The sequence below is a fragment of the Oncorhynchus keta genome, chromosome 17 (assembly GCF_023373465.1).
Source record: "Oncorhynchus keta strain PuntledgeMale-10-30-2019 chromosome 17, Oket_V2, whole genome shotgun sequence".
Taxonomy (NCBI): domain Eukaryota; kingdom Metazoa; phylum Chordata; class Actinopteri; order Salmoniformes; family Salmonidae; genus Oncorhynchus; species Oncorhynchus keta.
In genome coordinates, this window is record NC_068437.1 from 51,842,788 (window position 1) to 51,860,434 (window position 17,647).

General features: G+C 45.8%; 1 protein-coding gene and 1 long non-coding RNA gene across 6 annotated transcripts in view; one reads left to right on the forward strand and one right to left on the reverse strand.

Moving 5' to 3' along the window:
• Positions 1–438, reverse strand: part of LOC127908341 (uncharacterized) — a 1,908-nt gene extending 1,470 nt beyond the window's left edge. Inside the window, exon 1 of one of the 2 annotated variants that reach the window (XR_008066919.1) lies at positions 1–438. This exon is cut by the window's left edge and continues 70 nt beyond it. This is a non-coding gene — a long non-coding RNA (uncharacterized LOC127908341). The other variant, XR_008066920.1, reaches the window with a different exon arrangement.
• LOC118379689 (cyclin-dependent kinase 17-like) overlaps positions 1–17,470 on the forward strand; it is a 65,349-nt gene extending 47,879 nt beyond the window's left edge. For 3 of the 4 annotated variants that reach the window (XM_052466504.1, XM_052466503.1, XM_052466505.1), the window contains exons 5-16: positions 1,199–1,324; positions 1,912–1,968; positions 2,788–2,997; positions 7,201–7,263; positions 8,568–8,691; positions 8,956–9,076; positions 9,539–9,636; positions 9,856–9,961; positions 11,638–11,680; positions 12,134–12,224; positions 13,625–13,702; positions 14,505–17,470. In XM_052466504.1, the coding sequence (XP_052322464.1) occupies positions 1,199–1,324; positions 1,912–1,968; positions 2,788–2,997; positions 7,201–7,263; positions 8,568–8,691; positions 8,956–9,076; positions 9,539–9,636; positions 9,856–9,961; positions 11,638–11,680; positions 12,134–12,224; positions 13,625–13,702; positions 14,505–14,542 (1,155 nt within the window). In that variant the 3' untranslated portion in view covers positions 14,543–17,470. Of the gene's footprint in view, positions 1–1,198; positions 1,325–1,911; positions 1,969–2,787; positions 2,998–7,200; positions 7,264–8,567; positions 8,692–8,955; positions 9,077–9,538; positions 9,637–9,855; positions 9,962–11,637; positions 11,681–12,133; positions 12,225–13,624; positions 13,708–14,504 lie in introns of those variants that run through there. The other variant, XM_052466506.1, reaches the window with a different exon arrangement.
• The last annotated feature ends 177 nt before the right edge of the window (positions 17,471–17,647 follow it).

A 17,647-nucleotide genomic window follows, 5' to 3' on the forward strand; every position in this document is an offset into this window, starting at 1 on the left:
GCAAGTGGTTCAATGACACATTCAATTCGTTTTTGCCAAATTTAAATAGGTATTTCAATTTGAATTTGTTTTTTAATGGTGTAGAATGCCCTGCATGCTTTCTCTCTCAGCTTCATTCACTGCCTCATTAAGGTGTCCATTTGAGCTTGTTTTTTTAAACCTAACTAATTGTAGTGTGTACAGTACTCTATATATTTTGTACCAATTGAGAACTTTGGTCTAATTCCCTGAGATCTGGATCTTCTCTGGAAAATCATTATTTTAGTCTTTTTGGGGTTTACTGCCAGGGTCCAGGTCTGGCAGTACTGCTCTAGCAGATCCAGGCTCTGCTGTAGGCTATGTGCTGTGGGTGACAGCAGGCATAGGTCATCTGCGAAGAGTAGGCATTTAACTTCTGAATTCTGGAGACTAACACCAGGGGCTGAGGATTTTTGTAGAATAGTGGCCAATTCGTTGATGTAAATATTGAAGAGTGCAGGGCTCAGATTGCAACCCTGGCGAAGGCCCCGTCCCTGGTTAAAGAATTCTGTTATTTTCTTTGCCAATGTTAATGCTGCACGTATTGCCAGTATACATTGATATAATTATGTCATATGTTTGACTCCCTACACCACTTTCAATAACTTTGTAGAACAGTCCTGTATGCCAAATAGAATCAAATGCTTTTTGGAAGTCGATAAAGCAAGCGTATATATTTTGGTGGACATGTTTATCTATCAGGGTGTGTAGGGTGTAAATATGATCAGTCAAGCAATGTTTTGATATAAATCAAGACATTGTGCTTATTAAGGAAGTTTAAATCTCTTACATTTATAATACTACAGAAAACCTTCCCCCGGTTACTGTTCACACAAATTCCTCTGTAATTGTTAGTGTCAAATCTGTCTCCGTTCTTAAAGATTGGGGTTATGAGTCCTTGATTCCATATGTCAGGGAAATAACCTACACTCAGGATTAAATTAAACAGTTTTAATATAGCCAATTGAAATTTTGCACTAGTGAGTTTGAGCATCTCATTTAGGATGCCATCAGGTTAGCATGCTTTTTTTTACATTTGAGGGCTTGAAGTTTCTTTTAGAGCTCCTGGTCAGTTATTGGGGGAGTTTCTATCGCTCTCTCACCCCCTCACTCACTCTCTCTCTTTCTCTCTCTCTCTCTCTCTGTGTGTGTGTGTGTGTGTGTGTGTGTGTGTGTGTAGGACCTGAACAAGCGTCTGTCCTTACCTGCCGACATCCGTATTCCAGATGGTTACCTGGAGAAACTACAGCTCACCAGCCCCTCCTTCGACCAGCCCCTCAGCCGACGCTCCCGAAGAGCATCATTGGTGAGAGGGAGGGGAGGGGGGCAGAGAAAGAGGGGGACGGAGCGAGAGAGGGGGGTGGAGAGGGAGAGAGAGTGGACGAACAGAGGAAGACGGAGAGGGGGGCAGAGTGGGGGATGGAGTGATGGACGGGGGGATGGACTGACGGACGGACGGACAGAGAGAGGGAGACTGACAGAGAGAGCTCACGCCTGGTCTCCTCCACTCCCTGTTGTCTTCTGTTTACATCTCATCTCAGAATGGTCTGTGTCGGCACCACTGTGTGTGTTTATGCTGCTGCCTGTCAGGATGAGAATAGAGGGGCGGTATGGTTCACTGTTCTGTTAAGCGAATCACATGCTTCCACTCACATGCACCAAACTGCCTCCTCCCTTTCACAACATCAAAGCCAATGCCAGATGAAATTACACCCAGTGGGACCATATAGTACACACACACACACACACACACACACACACACACACACACACACACACACACACACACACACGCCAGAAGGTTTTGTGAAACGTTTGTAGGTATAAGTCGGTCACTGTTCACAAGGACATGAACCTCATTAACATAAATGTTTATTCATCTTTTTCTTTCAGTCTGAAATTGGATTCGGGAAGCTTGAGACATACATCAAACTGGACAAGTTAGGAGAGGTGTGTGTGTTGCTTCTTTCTCTCTCTCTGTGCTCAGACACGGATTTGGCTTCCTCCTCTCCCTGATATCCTACTCGCTCACTATGTCTGAAAGACCACACAGCTGCCCGTTTTTCCTCAAGGCCATTTGGTTATTTAACACTCTGTCATTCTACCTTCAACCTGGTCATTGAGTTCATGGAGACCTTGACCCCTCACCTCTGCTGATCATCAGTGTGTTTTAGAGGGGATCAGTTTGGCCAAGGAGAGGTGCAGAAACACTCATCTGGGTCACATAGTGACTAGTTATTTGGGATGGAAGGTGATTTATAGATCAGTGATTCAACGCAGTCTAAATGTAATATAGTTCATCACATCATGATAATAATAACTCTGGATTTGGATCCTTCACCCCCCTCTCTCACCCCCCCTTCCGCTCTGTCACCCCCTCTCCCTTTCTCATCTCTCCCCCTCCTCCCCCTCTGTCACCCCCCTCTCTCCCTTTCTCATCTCTCACCCCCCTCCCCTCTCTCCCTTTCTCATCTCTCACCCCTCTCTCATCTCCCTCTTCCATCCCTCTCTCATCCCTTTCTCATCTCTCTCATCTCCCTCTCACCCCCCTTCCCCTCTGTCACCCCCCTCTCTCCCTTTCTCATTTCTCACCCCTCCTCCCCTCTCTCAACCCTCTCCCTCTTCTATCCCTCTCCCTTTCTCATCTCTCTCATTCCCTCTCATCTCCCTCTCTCATCCCTTTCTCCTTCTCTCCCTTTCTCATCCCTCTCGCTCATCTCCCTCTTCCATCCCTCTCTCTCTCTCTCTCTCTCCCCTCTCTCCCTCCAGGGAACGTATGCTACAGTGTTTAAAGGAAGGAGTAAACTGACAGACAACCTGGTGGCTCTGAAGGAGATCAGACTGGAGCACGAGGAGGGAGCACCTTGCACTGCTATCAGAGAGGTGTCCTTACTGAAGGACCTGAAACACGCCAACATAGTGACGCTGCACGACATCATCCACACAGACAAGTCCCTGACGCTAGTCTTCGAGTACCTGGTGAGAGGCACAAAAACATTCCCTTCTGTTACAACTTCTAGCCTACGGTGGAAAGACTAGATAATAGCCTACGGTGGAAAGACTAGATAGCAGAATGTGAAATCAAAGCTATAGTTTGACAAATACAATGATCTTATTTTTCGTTCATGTGCTGTTGGTTGATCCTTAAAGTATTTTTAAGTTCACATCACTTGTAGTCCCGGCAGGTTCTATCTAGATGCTGTGTTGGGTGTTTTGTGTTGCTGCTGTATTCTGTGCCCCTTTCTGATTGACAATGACTGGTTAACTTCTGGCGCCGACAGAGATGGCCGCCTCGCGTTCCTAGGAAACTATGCAGTATTTAGTGTTTTTTTTACGTGCTATTTCTTACATTGGTACCCCAGGTAATCTTAGGTTTTATAAGATTAGGTTTTATATATAAGAGCAACGTCAACTCACCATCATTATGACTAGGAATATGACTTTCCCAAAGCGGATCCTGTGTTTTGCCTTTCACCACCCAGGACAATGGATCGGATTCCAGGCGGCGAATCAAAACAACAACGCCGTCAAAGGGGCAAACGAGGCGGTCTTCTGGTCAGGCTCCGGAGAGGGGCACATTGCGCACTGCTCCTCGGCATACTACTCGCCAATGTCCAGACTCTTGACAACAAGATTGATGAAATCCCAGCAAGGGTAGCATTCCAGAGGGACATCAGAGACTGTAACATTCTTTGCTTCACGGAAACATGGCTCACTCGAGAGACGCCAACGGAGTTGGTGCAGCCAGCTGGTTTCTCCACGCATCGCGCCGACAGAAACAAGCATCTTTTTGGTAAAAACAGGGGCGGGGCGTATGACTTATGATTAACGAGACATAACAACATACAGGAACTCAAGTCCTTCTGGTCACCTGACTTAGAATTCCTCACAATCAAATGTCGACCGCATTATCTACCAAGAGAAATCTCTTCGATTATAATCACAGCTGCATATATTCCCCTCCAAGCAGACACATCGACGGCCCTGAACAAACTTTATTTGACTCTATGTAAACTGGAAACCATATATCCTGAGGCTGCATTCATTGTCGCTGGGGATTTTAACAAGGCTAATCTGAAAACAAGACTCCCTAAATTCTATCAGCATATCGATTCTGCAATCAGGGCTGGTAAAACCCTGGATCATTGTTATTCTAACTTATGCGACGCACATAAGGCCCTCTCCCGCCCTCCTTTTGGAAAAGCTGACCACGACTCCATTTTGTTGCTTCCAGCCTATAGACAGAAACTTAAACCGGAAGCTACGACGCTCAGGTCTGTTCAATGCTGGTCCGACCAATCTGATTCCACACTTCAAGATTGCTTCGATCACGTGGACAGGGATATGTTTACGCATTGCGTCAAACAACAACATTGATGAATACGCTGATTCGGTGAGCGAGTTTATTAGCAAGTGCATCGGTGATGTCATACCCACAGCAAATATTAAAATGTTTCCAAACCAGAAACTGTGGATTGATGGCAGCATTCGCGCAACACTGAAAACGCGAACCACTGCTTTTAACCAGGGCAAGGTGACAGGAAACATGACCGAATACAAACAGTGTAGCTATTCCCTCTGCACGGCAATCAAACAAGCTAAGCGTCAGTATAGAGGCAAAGTAGAGTCGCAATTCAACGGCTCAGACACAAGACGCATGTAGCAGGGTCTACAGTCAATCACGGATTACAAAAAGAAAACCAGCCCCGTCGCAGACATGATGTCTTGATCCCAGACAGACTAAACAACTTCTTTTCTCGCTTTGAGGAGAATACAGTGCCACTGACATGGCCCGCTAACAAAACCTGCGGACTCTCCTTCACTGCAGCCGACGTGAGTGAAACATTTAAACGTGTTAACCCTCGCAAGGCTGCAGGCCCAGACGGCATCCCGGCCATGTCCTCAGAGCATGCACAGACCAGCTGGCTGGTGTGTTTTTACGGACATATTCAATCAATCCTTATCCCAGTCTGCTGTTCCCACATGCTTCCAGAGGCCACCATTGTTCCTGTTCCCAAGAAAGATAAGGTAACTGAGCTAAACGACACCTACAGAACTCACTTCCGTCATCAAGAAGTGCTTTGAGAGACTAGTCAAGGACCATATCACCTCCACCCTACCTGACACCCTAGACCCACTCCAATTTGCTCACCGCCACAATAGGTCCACAGACAACGCAACCACACTGCACACTGCCCTAACCCATCTGGACAAGAGGAATACCTATGTGAGAATGCTGTTCATCGTTTACAGCTCAGCATTTAACACCATATTACCCTAAACTCATCATCAAGCTCGAGACTCTGGGTCTCGACCCCGCCCTGTGCAACTGGGTACTGGACTTCCTGACGGGCCGCCCCCAGGTGGTGAGGGCAGGTAACAACATCTCCACCCCGCTGATCCTCAACACTGGGGGCCCAACAAGGGTGCGTTTTGAGCCCTCTCCTGTACTCCCTGTTCACCCACGACTGCGTGGCCATGCGTGCCTCCAACTGAATCAATTTTGCACTACAGTGGTAGGCTTGATTACCAACAACTATGAAACTGCCTACAGGAAGGAGGTGTGTGTGTGGTGTCAGGAAAATAACCTCACACTCAACATCAACAAAACAAAGGAGATGATCGTGGACTTCAGGAAACAGCAGAGGGAGCACCCCCCTATCCACATTGACGGGACAGTAGTGGAGAGGGTAGTAAGTTCCTCGGCGTACACATCATGGACAAACTGAATTGGTCCACCCACACAGACAACATCGTGAAGGCGGCGCAGCAGCGCCTCTTCAACCTTAGGAGGCTGAAGAAATTCGGCTTGTCACCAAAAGCACTCACAAACTTCTACAGATGCACAATCGAGCATCCTGTCGGGCTGTATCACCGCCTGGTACGGCAACTGCTCCGCCCACAACCGCAAGGCTCTCCAGAGGGTATTGAGGTCTGCACAACGCATCACCGGGGACAAACTACCTGCCCTCCAGTACACCTACAGAACCCGATGTCACAGGAAGGCCAAAAGATCAAGGACAACAACCACCCGAGCCACTGCCTGTTCACCCCGCTATCATCCAGAAGGCGAGGTCAGTACAGGCGCATCAAAGCAGGGACCGAGAGACTGAAAAACAGCTTCCATCTCAAGGCCATCAGACTGTTAAACAGCCACCACTAACATTGAGTGGCTGCTGCCAACATACTGACTCAACTCCAGCCACTTTAATATTGGAAAAATTTATGTAAAAAATGTATCACTAGCCACTTTAAACAATGCCACTTAATATAATGTTTACATACCCTACATTACTCTTCTTAAATATACTGTACTTGATACCATCTACTGCATCTTGCCTATGCCGTTCTGTACCATCACTCATTCATATATCTTTATGTACATAGTCTTAATCCCTTTACACGTGTGTGTATAAGGTAGTTGTTGTGAATTGTTAGGTTAGATTACTCGTTGGTTATTACTGCATTGTCGGAACTAGAAGCACAAGCATTTCGCTACACTCGCATTAACATCTGCGATCCATGTGTTTGTGACAAATAAAATTAGATTTGATTTTGTCTGCCCCTTCCTGTTTGACAATGTCTGCCCCTTCCTGTTTGACAATGTCTGCCCCTTCCTGTTTGACAATGTCTGCCCTTCCTGTTTGACAATGTCTGTCCCTTCCTGTTTGACAATGTCTGCCCCTTCCTGTTTGACAATGTCTGTCCCTTCCTGGTTGACAATGTCTGCCCCTTCCTGGTTGACAATGTCTGCCCCTTCCTGGTTGACAATGTCTGCCCCTTCCTGGTTGACAATGTCTGCCCCTTCCTGGTTGACAATGTCTGCCCTTCCTGGTTGACAATGTCTGCCCCTTCCTGGTTGACAATGTCTGCCCCTTCCTGGTTGACAATGTCTGCCCCTTCCTGGTTGACAATGTCTGCCCCTTCCTGGTTGACAATGTCTGCCCCTTCCTGGTTGACAATGTCTGCCCTTCCTGGTTGACAATGTCTGCCCTTCACGGTTGACAATGTCTGCCCTTCACGGTTGACAATGTCTGCCCCTTCATGGTTGACAATGTCTGCCCCTTCCTGGTTGACAATGTCTGCCCCTTCCTGGTTGACAATGTCTGCCCCTTCCTGGTTGACAATGTCTGCCCCTTCCCGGTTGACAATGTCTGCCCCTTCCTTTCCACTCACTTGTAGGACAAGGACCTGAAGCAGTACATGGACGACTGTGGGAACATCCTGAGCATGCAGAACGTCAAGGTGAGTGTAGTGTCTACAGATCGCCTGCCAGGTCTCCGTATCTCCGTAGATATGCAAGGCTCCCTCAGTGCTAAAAGCCTATTCCCCCTGCTGGTGACTAGTGGAACATCGACTTAATCACTTGAACGTGTCAAGCTCAATTCCAACAAAAGTGTTTGTTTTTTAAAGCGTACGAACGAGTGTTGTACGAGCCAGTGAGAGAAAACATACGGGCCTCGAGCATCTACGGGATCATAGCACGTCAAATTAGAAAGCAAGTCTATTTTTCTTACGTCTACGTGGAGTAATGCTAGTAAAGTAAGCAGATAAATTGCGTGGGTCGATTGTAGAAAAGGAATTTGGGGAATCATTATGATCTTCCCAATGCTAAGTAGACTAAAGATGTAGTTTAAAAGAATTGCAACCTGCCTGTGGTGATTTCCATCATATCGTCGAGGCAGACTGGATTTATTAGAAACAACATCCTCATAAGCTAGCAAATCAACAACTAGTCCAGCTACGGTGGCCCCCGTAGGACATCTAAGGTCAAAAGGAATTCCCGGCCTCCCGGGTGGTTAAGGGCGCTGTACTGCAGCTCCAGCTGTGCCACCAGAGACTCTGGGTTCGCGCCCAGGCTCTTTCATAACCGGCCGCGACCGGGAGGTCTGTGGGGCGACGCACAGTTGGCATAGCGTCGTCCGGGTTAGGGAGGGCTCGGCCGGTAGGGGTGTCCTTGTCTCATCGCGCACCAGCGACTCCTGTGACGGGCTGGGCGCAGTACGCGCTAACCAAGGTTGCCAGGTGCGGGTGTTTCCTCAGACACATTGGTGCGGCTGGCTTCCGGGTTGCATGACTTTCAGCCTTCGTCTCTCCCGAGCCGTACGGGAGTTGAGACAAGATAGTAGCTACTAACAATTGGATACGATGAAATTGGAGAGAAAAGGGGGTACAATACAAAAATGAATTCCCGGTGGCTGAATAGCGAACAGTTTTATTATGGATTTTCATGCCAATTCGGTTGTCATACGCTACGCAGAGTTTGAATTGATGCTTGCTACTCTCACATGCAAATTTCACGCCGTTTACAGGTGTCTGTGTGATTTTGGTTTCACGCCACAAATTTAAATTCGCTCTGGAAAAAAAGGAAAAATAGTTATTCTGATCGAATGGAGATATTCGAGAAACCAACAAGCCTTTGTTCCTACCCGTGCGCAGTAGCTGAAGATGATTATCATTTTGCTGACTACACTACATGATGTATATTTCCACAGAAGTGTCCTGACTACCAGCAGAGGTCTGACATCATCTTTGTTGTTTTGTCTCAGATCTTCTTGTTTCAGATCCTGCGAGGTTTGTCCTACTGTCACAGACGGAAGGTTCTACACAGAGATCTGAAGCCTCAGAACCTGCTCATCAACGAACGAGGAGAACTCAAACTGGCCGACTTCGGTAAGATACATGTTCTCGTTCTACCCCGGGTTCTGGGGAGTTTATAACGCTCCTCACACTTTCCTGCAGACCTGAACCGTACTCAGCTAGCTCCGATATTTCCTTTTCACTTAGTCTGATTTCTGCAACTATGGTGGAGGCGCGACCAGGCCAGCACAGTACAGGTCGGCTTGGTTCAGTTCGGCATGATTGCTGACAATGAGCCGGTCTATTCAGTGAAGACAGTAATGTTCCATTGTGTACCTCCTTGTTATTTTGTTCCAGGTCTGGCCCGGGCCAAGTCAGTCCCCACTAAGACGTACTCCAACGAGGTGGTGACGCTCTGGTACCGACCTCCTGACGTTCTACTGGGATCCTCTGAGTACTCCACACAGATAGACATGTGGTGAGTGAGCTGAAGTGACGTAGAACCGCGAGAGAACCAGCGTAGAACCGCGAGAGAACCAGCGTAGAACCGCGAGAGAACCAGCGTAGAACCGCGAGAGAACCAGCGTAGAACCGCGAGAGAACCAGCGTAGAACCGCGAGACTAACCGCGAGAGAACCAGCGTAGAACTATGAGAGAACCAACGTAGAATCATGAGCATTTCTTGAGAATGGGTTATCAGGAGCCATGATCTTCTAATCTGAATTATATATGCAAAACTGAAATCCATCCTGACCCCCATATCGACCTCTGTATCTACCACGCTCTGACGTCCTTATGTTCCCTTGAATAATGAGAATAGTCATGCATCTAATTTACAGTGGAGGGCAGGAAATGTTAAGTGAATGATGGGTACAGACTCCCCCTATGAAGACCTGTATTGATTCTTATTTGACCCCGAACCTCATCTTTTCAACCCCAGGGGTGTGGGCTGTATATTTTATGAGATGGCTGCCGGGAGGCCTCTGTTCCCTGGCTCTACTGTGGAGGATGAACTGCACCTCATCTTCAGACTGCTGGGTGAGTGCTGCCACCTGGTGGTGGGAAAACAAAATATATCTGCTCTCTGTAGTGTGTGTGTGTGTGTGTGTCATTTTGAATTTGCTTGTATGTGCCACGGCACCACGCATTAAATTCTACTTTTAACATTTTATTTAACCTTTTATTTAACCTACATCTTTGTAGACAGTCAGCTGCTATGCTAGAGCCCCTGTGACTGCCCTCTCCCCCCTCCAACAGGAACACCCTCAGAGGACAGCTGGCCTGGCATCTCTTCCATGGATGAGTTTAAGTCCTACAAGTTCCCCAAGTACAAGACACAGCCCCTCATCAACCATGCTCCCAGGTATGTAGGGCTGCAGGCCTGGGTACAGATCTGTTGGAGTGGTTACATCATATTAAAGGGACATTTCACTCATAATTAAATGTTTGTCAGATGTTCTCAGACCGACAAGAGTAGGACGCTAGTAGACCACGTTAGACCACTGCAGAGTTCTAAAAACATCTGACCATCTTTGATTTGGAACATGGTCATTTAGCAGATGCCTTTTTCCGAAGAAACTTAGATTCCCACACAGCAACATGTCCTTAAATCAGCTGGTGTCCAGGGAAATGAACATGAGCTGGTGTCCAGGGAAATGAACATGAGCTGGTGTCCAAGGAAATGAACATGAGCTGGTGTCCAGGGAAATGAACATGAGCTGGTGTCCAGGGAAATGAACATGAGCTGGTGTCCAGGGGAATGAACATGAGCTGGTGTCCAGGGAAATGAACATGAGCTGGTGTCCAGGGGAATGAACATGAGCTGGTGTCCAGGGGAATGAACATGAGCTGGTGTCCAGGGAAATGAACATGAGCTGGTGTCCAGGGGAATGAACATGAGCTGGTGTCCAGGGAAATGAACATGAGCTGGTGTCCAGGGAAATGAACATGAGCTGGTGTCCAGGGGAATGAACATGAGCTGGTGTCCAGGGGAATGAACATGAGCTGGTGTCCAGGGAAATGAACATGAGCTGGTGTCCAGGGAAATGAACATGAGCTGGTGTCCAGGGAAATGAACATGAGCTGGTGTCCAGGGAAATGAACATGAGCTGGTGTCCAGGGAAATGAACATGAGCTGGTGTCCAGGGAAATGAACATGAGCTGGTGTCCAGGGGAATGAACATGAGCTGGTGTCCAGGGAAATGAACATGAGCTGGTGTCCAGGGAAATGAACATGAGCTGGTGTCCAGGGAAATGAACATGAGCTGGTGTCCAGGGAAATGAACATGAGCTGGTGTCCAGGGAAATGAACATGAGCTGGTGTCCAGGGAAATGAACATGAGCTGGTGTCCAGGGGAATGAACATGAGCTGGTGTCCAGGGGAATGAACATGTCAACACTGGGTGTTTCCTTTTACTGAAGTGGAGTTACTGGCCCTTACTGTGTTTTGTAAGAGAAAAAGTTTTCTTTGTTTGTGTATGTGTGTGCGTACACCTCCCTTCCTGTGGAGGAAATCCTGTGGAATAGTTTACTCTGCTTCTTTCCTAGAGTTCACTACACCACCATGAGTCACTCCCACTGATCTAACACCTTTACCACTGCGCTCTCTCTCTTTCTCGCTCTTTCTCTCCCTCTTTCTGTCTCTTGCTTACTTTCTTGCTCGCTCTTTCCCTCCCTCCCTCCCCCTCCCTCCCCCTCCCTCCCTCCCTCCCTCCCTCCCTCCCTCCCTCCCTCCCTCCCTCCCTCCCTCCCTCCCTCCCTCCCTCCCTCCCTCCCTCCCTCCCTCCCCCTCCCTCCCTCCCTCCCTCCCTCCCCTCCCTCCCTCCCTCCCTCCCTCCCTCCCTCCCTCCCTCCCTCTCCCTCCCCTCCCTCCCTCCCTCCCTCCCTCCCTCCCTCCCTCCCTCCCTCCCCTCCCTCCCCTCCCCTCCCCCTCCCTCCCTCCCTCCCTCCCTCTCCCTCCCTCCCTCCCTCCCTCCCTCCCTCCTCCCTCCCCCTCCCTCTCCCTCCCTCCCTCCCTCCCTCCCTTTCTGTGCTTCTCAGGTTGGATACCGATGGCATTGAACTGCTGCTGTCATTTCTCAAAGTGAGTCCCACTACAGATACAAACAGATTGACTCATTTGAATAAATAATCCCCTGAGTTGCACCACTGTTCCAACACCTGTATCTGATAAACGGCAGCATGTTGTTGTTACATTGGGACAGTGGACTTGGTAGAATTTCATAGGAAAACTTAGTGTACATATGGCTTTGACACAGCAGTAATAACTTCACCAGAATGCAGATGTTTACAGTGCAGTGCTGCAGAAGTAATATTGTGTATTTATGTAGCTTCATATGGAGTTGTATTGTGGCATATTTAACATAGTTATTTAACTTCCCGGAGGCAGGACTTAATTAGCACTGTGGATGTTTCTCTATCATGGCTTTCCTGTCCGAGAACACACACACACACACACACACACACACACACACACACACACACACGCTTATTAAACAAACACACACACACTGTTTCTCTGTCGTTGCTTTCTCAGTACGAGTCCAAGCAGAGGATGTCTGCAGATGAGTCGATGAGACAGCCCTACTTCAGGAGCCTGGGGACACACGCACACACACTGCCAGAGAGTGAGTAATATACACATGCACACACACTGCCAGAGAGTGAGTAATATATACATGCACACACACTGCCAGAGAGGTGGCGGATGGTCTCCTGAGGGATCTCCTCCCAGACCTGGACTAAAGCATCCGCCAACTCCTGGACAGTCTGTGGTGCAACGTGGCGTTGGTGGATGGAGCGAGACATGATGTCCCAGATGTGCTCAATTGGATTCATGTCTGGGGAACGGGTGGGCCAGTCCATAGCATCAATGCCTTCCTCTTGCAGGAACTGCTGACACACTCCAGCCACATGAGGTCTAGCATTGTCTTGCATTAGGAGGAACCTAGGGCCAACCGCACCAGCATATGGTCTCACAAGGGGTCTGAGCATCTCATCTCGGTACCTAATGGCAGTCAGGCTACCTCTGGCGAGCGCATGGAGGGCTGTGTGGCCCCCCCCAAAGAAATGCCACCCCACACCATGACTGACCCACCGCCAAACCGGTCATGCTGGAGGATGTTGCAGGCAGCAGAACGTTCTCCACGGCATCTCCAGACTGTCACGTCGGTCACATGTGCTCAGTGTGAACTTGCTTTCATCTGTGAAGAGCACAGGGCGCCAGTGGCGAATTTGCCAATCTTTGTCTTCTCTGGCAAATGCCAAACGTCCTGCACGGTGTTGGGCTGTAAGCACAACCCCCACCTGTGGACGTCGGGCCCTCATACCACCCTCATGGAGTCTGTTTCTGACCGTTTGAGCAGACACATGCACATTTGTGGCCTGCTGGAGGTCATTTTGCAGGGCTCTTGCAGTGCTCCTCCTTGCACAAAGGCGGAGGTAGTGGTCCTGCTGCTGGGTTGTTGCCCTCCTACGGCCTCCTCCACGTCTCCTGATGTACTGGCCTGTCTCCTGGTAGTGCCTCCATGCTCTGGACACTACGCTGACAGACACAGCAAACTTTATTGCCACAGCTCGCATTGATGTGCCATCCTGGATGAGTTGCACTACCTGAGCCACTTGTGTGGGTTGTAGACTCCGTCTCATGCTACCACTAGAGTGAAAGCACCGCCAGCATTCAAAAGTGACCAAAACATCAGCCAGGAAGCATAGGAACTGAGAAGTGGTCTGTGGTCACCACCTGCAGAACCACTCCTTTATTGGGGGTGTCTTGCTAATTGCCTATAATTTCCACTTGTTGTCTAATCCATTTGCACAACAGCATGTGAAATTTATTGTCAATCAGTGTTGCTTCCTAAGTGGACAGTTTGATTTCACAGAAGTGTGATTGACTTGGAGTTACATTGTGTTGTTTAAGTGTTCCCTTTATTTGTTTGGAGCAGTGTGTGTATACAGAGTGTTCTGTGTGGTGTGTTCCTCATCTTTCTCTTTTTAACTTTCTATTTCTGACACGTGTGTTTGACAGGCATATCCATATTCACCCTGAAGGAGGTTCAGCTGCAGAGAGACCCAGGCTATAGGAACTCTAACTATCCTGAGTCAGGTTAGTGGAGTCCGCCAGGGATCCACATTAGTACCACTTTTATATATATATATATAAGGTGTGCCTGTCACAGGCATAAATATATATTTTTTAAATTATATATATATATATATATATATATATATATTTTTTTTTTTCTCCCAAAAACAAATATATATATATATATATATATATTATATATATTTTTTTTTCTTCCAAAAACAAATATATATATATTTTGTTTTTGGAAAAATATATATATATATATATATATATATATATTTGTTTTTGGGAAAAAAAAAAAAAAATATATATATATATATATATATTTTGTTTTTGGAAGAAAAAAAAAAAAAAAAAATTATATATATATATATTTACATTTACATTTACATTACATTTAAGTCATTTAGCAGACGCTCTTATATATATATATTTGTTTTTGGGAAAAAAAAAAAATATATATATATATATATATATATATATATATATATTATTTGTTTTTGAAAAAAAAAAAAATGTAAATATATATATATATATATATATATATATATATTTACATTACATTTAAGTCATTTAGCAGATGCTCTTATATATATATATTGTTTTTGGAAAATATATATTTAAAATATATATTTTTTACTAACACTAAAACACGGTCCCTGAAAATATATTTTATAGCGCCTCTAAATAGTCTCCATTGACCTACTTTATTAACATTCTATTCAGTTGACTCTAATACGCTACTGCTTTAACATAAAACAATAGTAGTCTTGTAATTATTCATTTCTACTTTTCATTTGGTTGTTTTTGCTACCTTTAGGCAACGGCAAGAACAGAAGGCAGAGCATGCTCTTCTAAAGACTCCGAACGGTGGTGTGTTCAACAGATGAGGATGTCCTACCTACCCCGAAGAGTTATACAGACAGAGATGGTTCAGTCCCAGAGATGGTTGTCTACAAGGGGCCACAGGGGGGGGGTAGGAGGACCAGCCCTCTGTGCGTCCCCCCCTTTCTGCCAGGGCCCCCTATCTACAGTACTGTTGGACCCCTGGGGGCCCAGGCCAATGTGAAACTGGCTAAAAATAGAGATGTTTATACATTTTATATTTATTGGGGATAAGAGAGAATTTGCTGCTACAAATCCAACTACTGTCTAGAAGATTCTAACTGGCTCAGTCACTTTAAAAGAAAACATGCAATGTGTATAGATGTTTTATTATTTGGAAGTGGAGACATTGTGTTGGTTTTGTCCATTGATTTCCATTATTTCCACCTCAACACTCCAACTGTGACATGCAGACAAACCGAGATCTTTGCTGAGGCAGAGTCTGACGTTTTGTGATTTTCTCTGTTGTGTTGCCGTACGTGGTGCTGTATTCAAACACCAACCTCTCATATTTCTGGACCATTCAACACATATCAGAATATACTGTTGAGGCCAGTACAGCCCTAGTGGATGGTGATGATCGTAGCGATTGTTCTATCTCTATGGTGACCATATCCACCTGCTTCCAACATGAAAGACTGTACCTCCATTTTGATACAAGGTATGGGAGCAGTGATCGGCTTGGTGAATAATGGTTCACATAGTTGTTAGTAGGTACAGTTGAAGTCGGAAGTTTACATACACCTTAGCCAAATACATTTAAACTCAGTTTTTCACAATTCGTGACATTTAATCCTAGTTAAAATGTCCTGTTTTAGGTCAGTTTTATTTTAAGAATGTGAAATGTCAATAATAGTAGAGAGAATGGTTTATTTCAGCTTTTATTTCTTTCATCACATTGTCAGAGGGTCAGAAGTTTACATACACTCAATTAGTATTTGGTAGCATTGCCTTTAAATTGTTTAACGTGGGTAAAATGTTTCGGGTAGCCTTCCACAAGCTTCCCACAATAAATTGGGTGACTTTTGGCCCATTCCTCCTGACAGAGCTGGTGTAACTGAGTCAGGTTTGTAGGCCTCCTTGCTCGCACACGCTTTTTCAGTTCTGCCCAAACATTTTCTATACGATTGAGGTCAGGGCTTTGTGATGGCCACTCCAATTCCTTGACTTTGTTGTCCTTAAGCCATTTGCCACAACTTTGGAAGTATGCTTGGAGTCATTGTCCATTTGGAAGACCCATTTGAGACCAAGCTTTAACTTCCTAACTGATGTCTTGAGATGTTGCTTCAATATATCCACATAATTGTTCTTCCTCATGATGACATCTATTTTGTGAAGTGCACCAGTCCCTCCTGCAGCAAAGCACCCCCACAACATGATGCTGCCACCCCCTTGCTTCACGGTTGGGATGGTGTTCTTTGGCTTGCAAGCATCTCCCTTTTTCCTCCAAACATAACGATGGTCATTATGGCCCAAAAATTATATTTTTGTTTCATCAGAACAGAGGACATTTCTCCAAAAAGTACAATCTTTGTCCCCATATGCAGTTGCAAACCGTAGTCTGGCTTTTTTATGGTGGTTTTGGAGCAGTGGCTTCTTCCTTGCTGAGAGGCCTTTCAGGTTATGTCGATATAGGACTGGTTTTACTGTGGATATAGATACTTGATAATATAGATAATATATAGATAATTGTACCCGTTTCCTCCAGCATCTTCACAAGGGCCTTTGCTGCTGTTCTGGGATTAATTTGCACTTTTCTCACCAAAGTACGTTCATCTCTAGGAGACAGAATACGTCTCCTTCCTGAGTGGTATGACGGCTGTGTGGTCCCATGGTGTTTATACTTGCGTACTATTGTTTGTACAGATGAACGTGGTACCTTCAGGCGTTTTGGAAATTGCTCCCAAGGATGAACCAGACTTGTGGAGGTCCACAATATTTTTTGAGGTCTGATTTTGGCTGATTTCTTTTGAATGTCCCATGATGTTAAGCAAAGAGGCACTGAGTTTGAAGGTAGGCCTTGAAATACATCCACAGGTACACCTCCAATTGACTCAGATGATGTTAATTAGCCTATCAGAAGCTTCTAAAGCTATGACATAATTTTCTGTAATTTTCCAAGCTGTTTAAAGGCACAGTCAACTTAGTGTATGTAAACTTCTGACCCACTGGAATTGTAATACAGTGAAATAATCTGTCTGTAAACAATTGTTGGAAAAATGACTTGTGTCATGAACAGTACCAGGCCACAGAGTACTCTGTGCATGACACAAGTCATTTTAATATTGAGTTTTAATGACTCCAACCTAAGTGAATGTAAACTTCCCACTTCCTAAGCGACTTGCCAAAACTATAGTTTGTGAACAAGAAATTTGTGGAGTGGTTGAAAAACGAGTTTTAATTACTCCAACCTTAGTGAATGTAAACTTCCCACTTCAACTGGATATGTAATGTAGTAGTGGAGCTTCTACCCTAATGCTCCCAACCAAGATTTAGAAACCCGAACTGGTTAGATCCAGAGGGAAAGGAGAACATTGAGACTGGATGGTTCCTTTGTGACGTCATGTCATTCTAGAATGATGTGGCCTCTTGTCATCATGACTCATGACCAATGAATGAACAAAAGCAGTATGTCAGAGACTTGGCTTAGTGGAATTTATGATTTAGGCATTACAGGAAGATGTCTAATATCTGACTTTTATTTGTATTCTTCAGAACGCCCAGAGGCATTGGCCATGTTCCAGGTCAGCTACATTGCGGTTGAGTTCCTCATGTTGTTAGATTATTAAGTTGTATTGAGGAGGGTTCTTGCAAAATGAAATGCTACATACTCATTTGCAGAGAACATATCCAATTGGTCATAGATGAGAAAGTAGTATATATATTTTTTAAATTGCAGTATATCTATAACTTAACAATCTGATTGTCTGTGCAACAGGACTGCACTGTAGACGACCTGGAACATGGCCACTACCACCACCATGATGACAGTTTCCTCTTCTCCGCTCCTCTCTATTGCACCAAGCTTCCTGTGTCTGTGGTGAAGAGTATGTGTGCGGAGGTGAAATCTCACTGTGA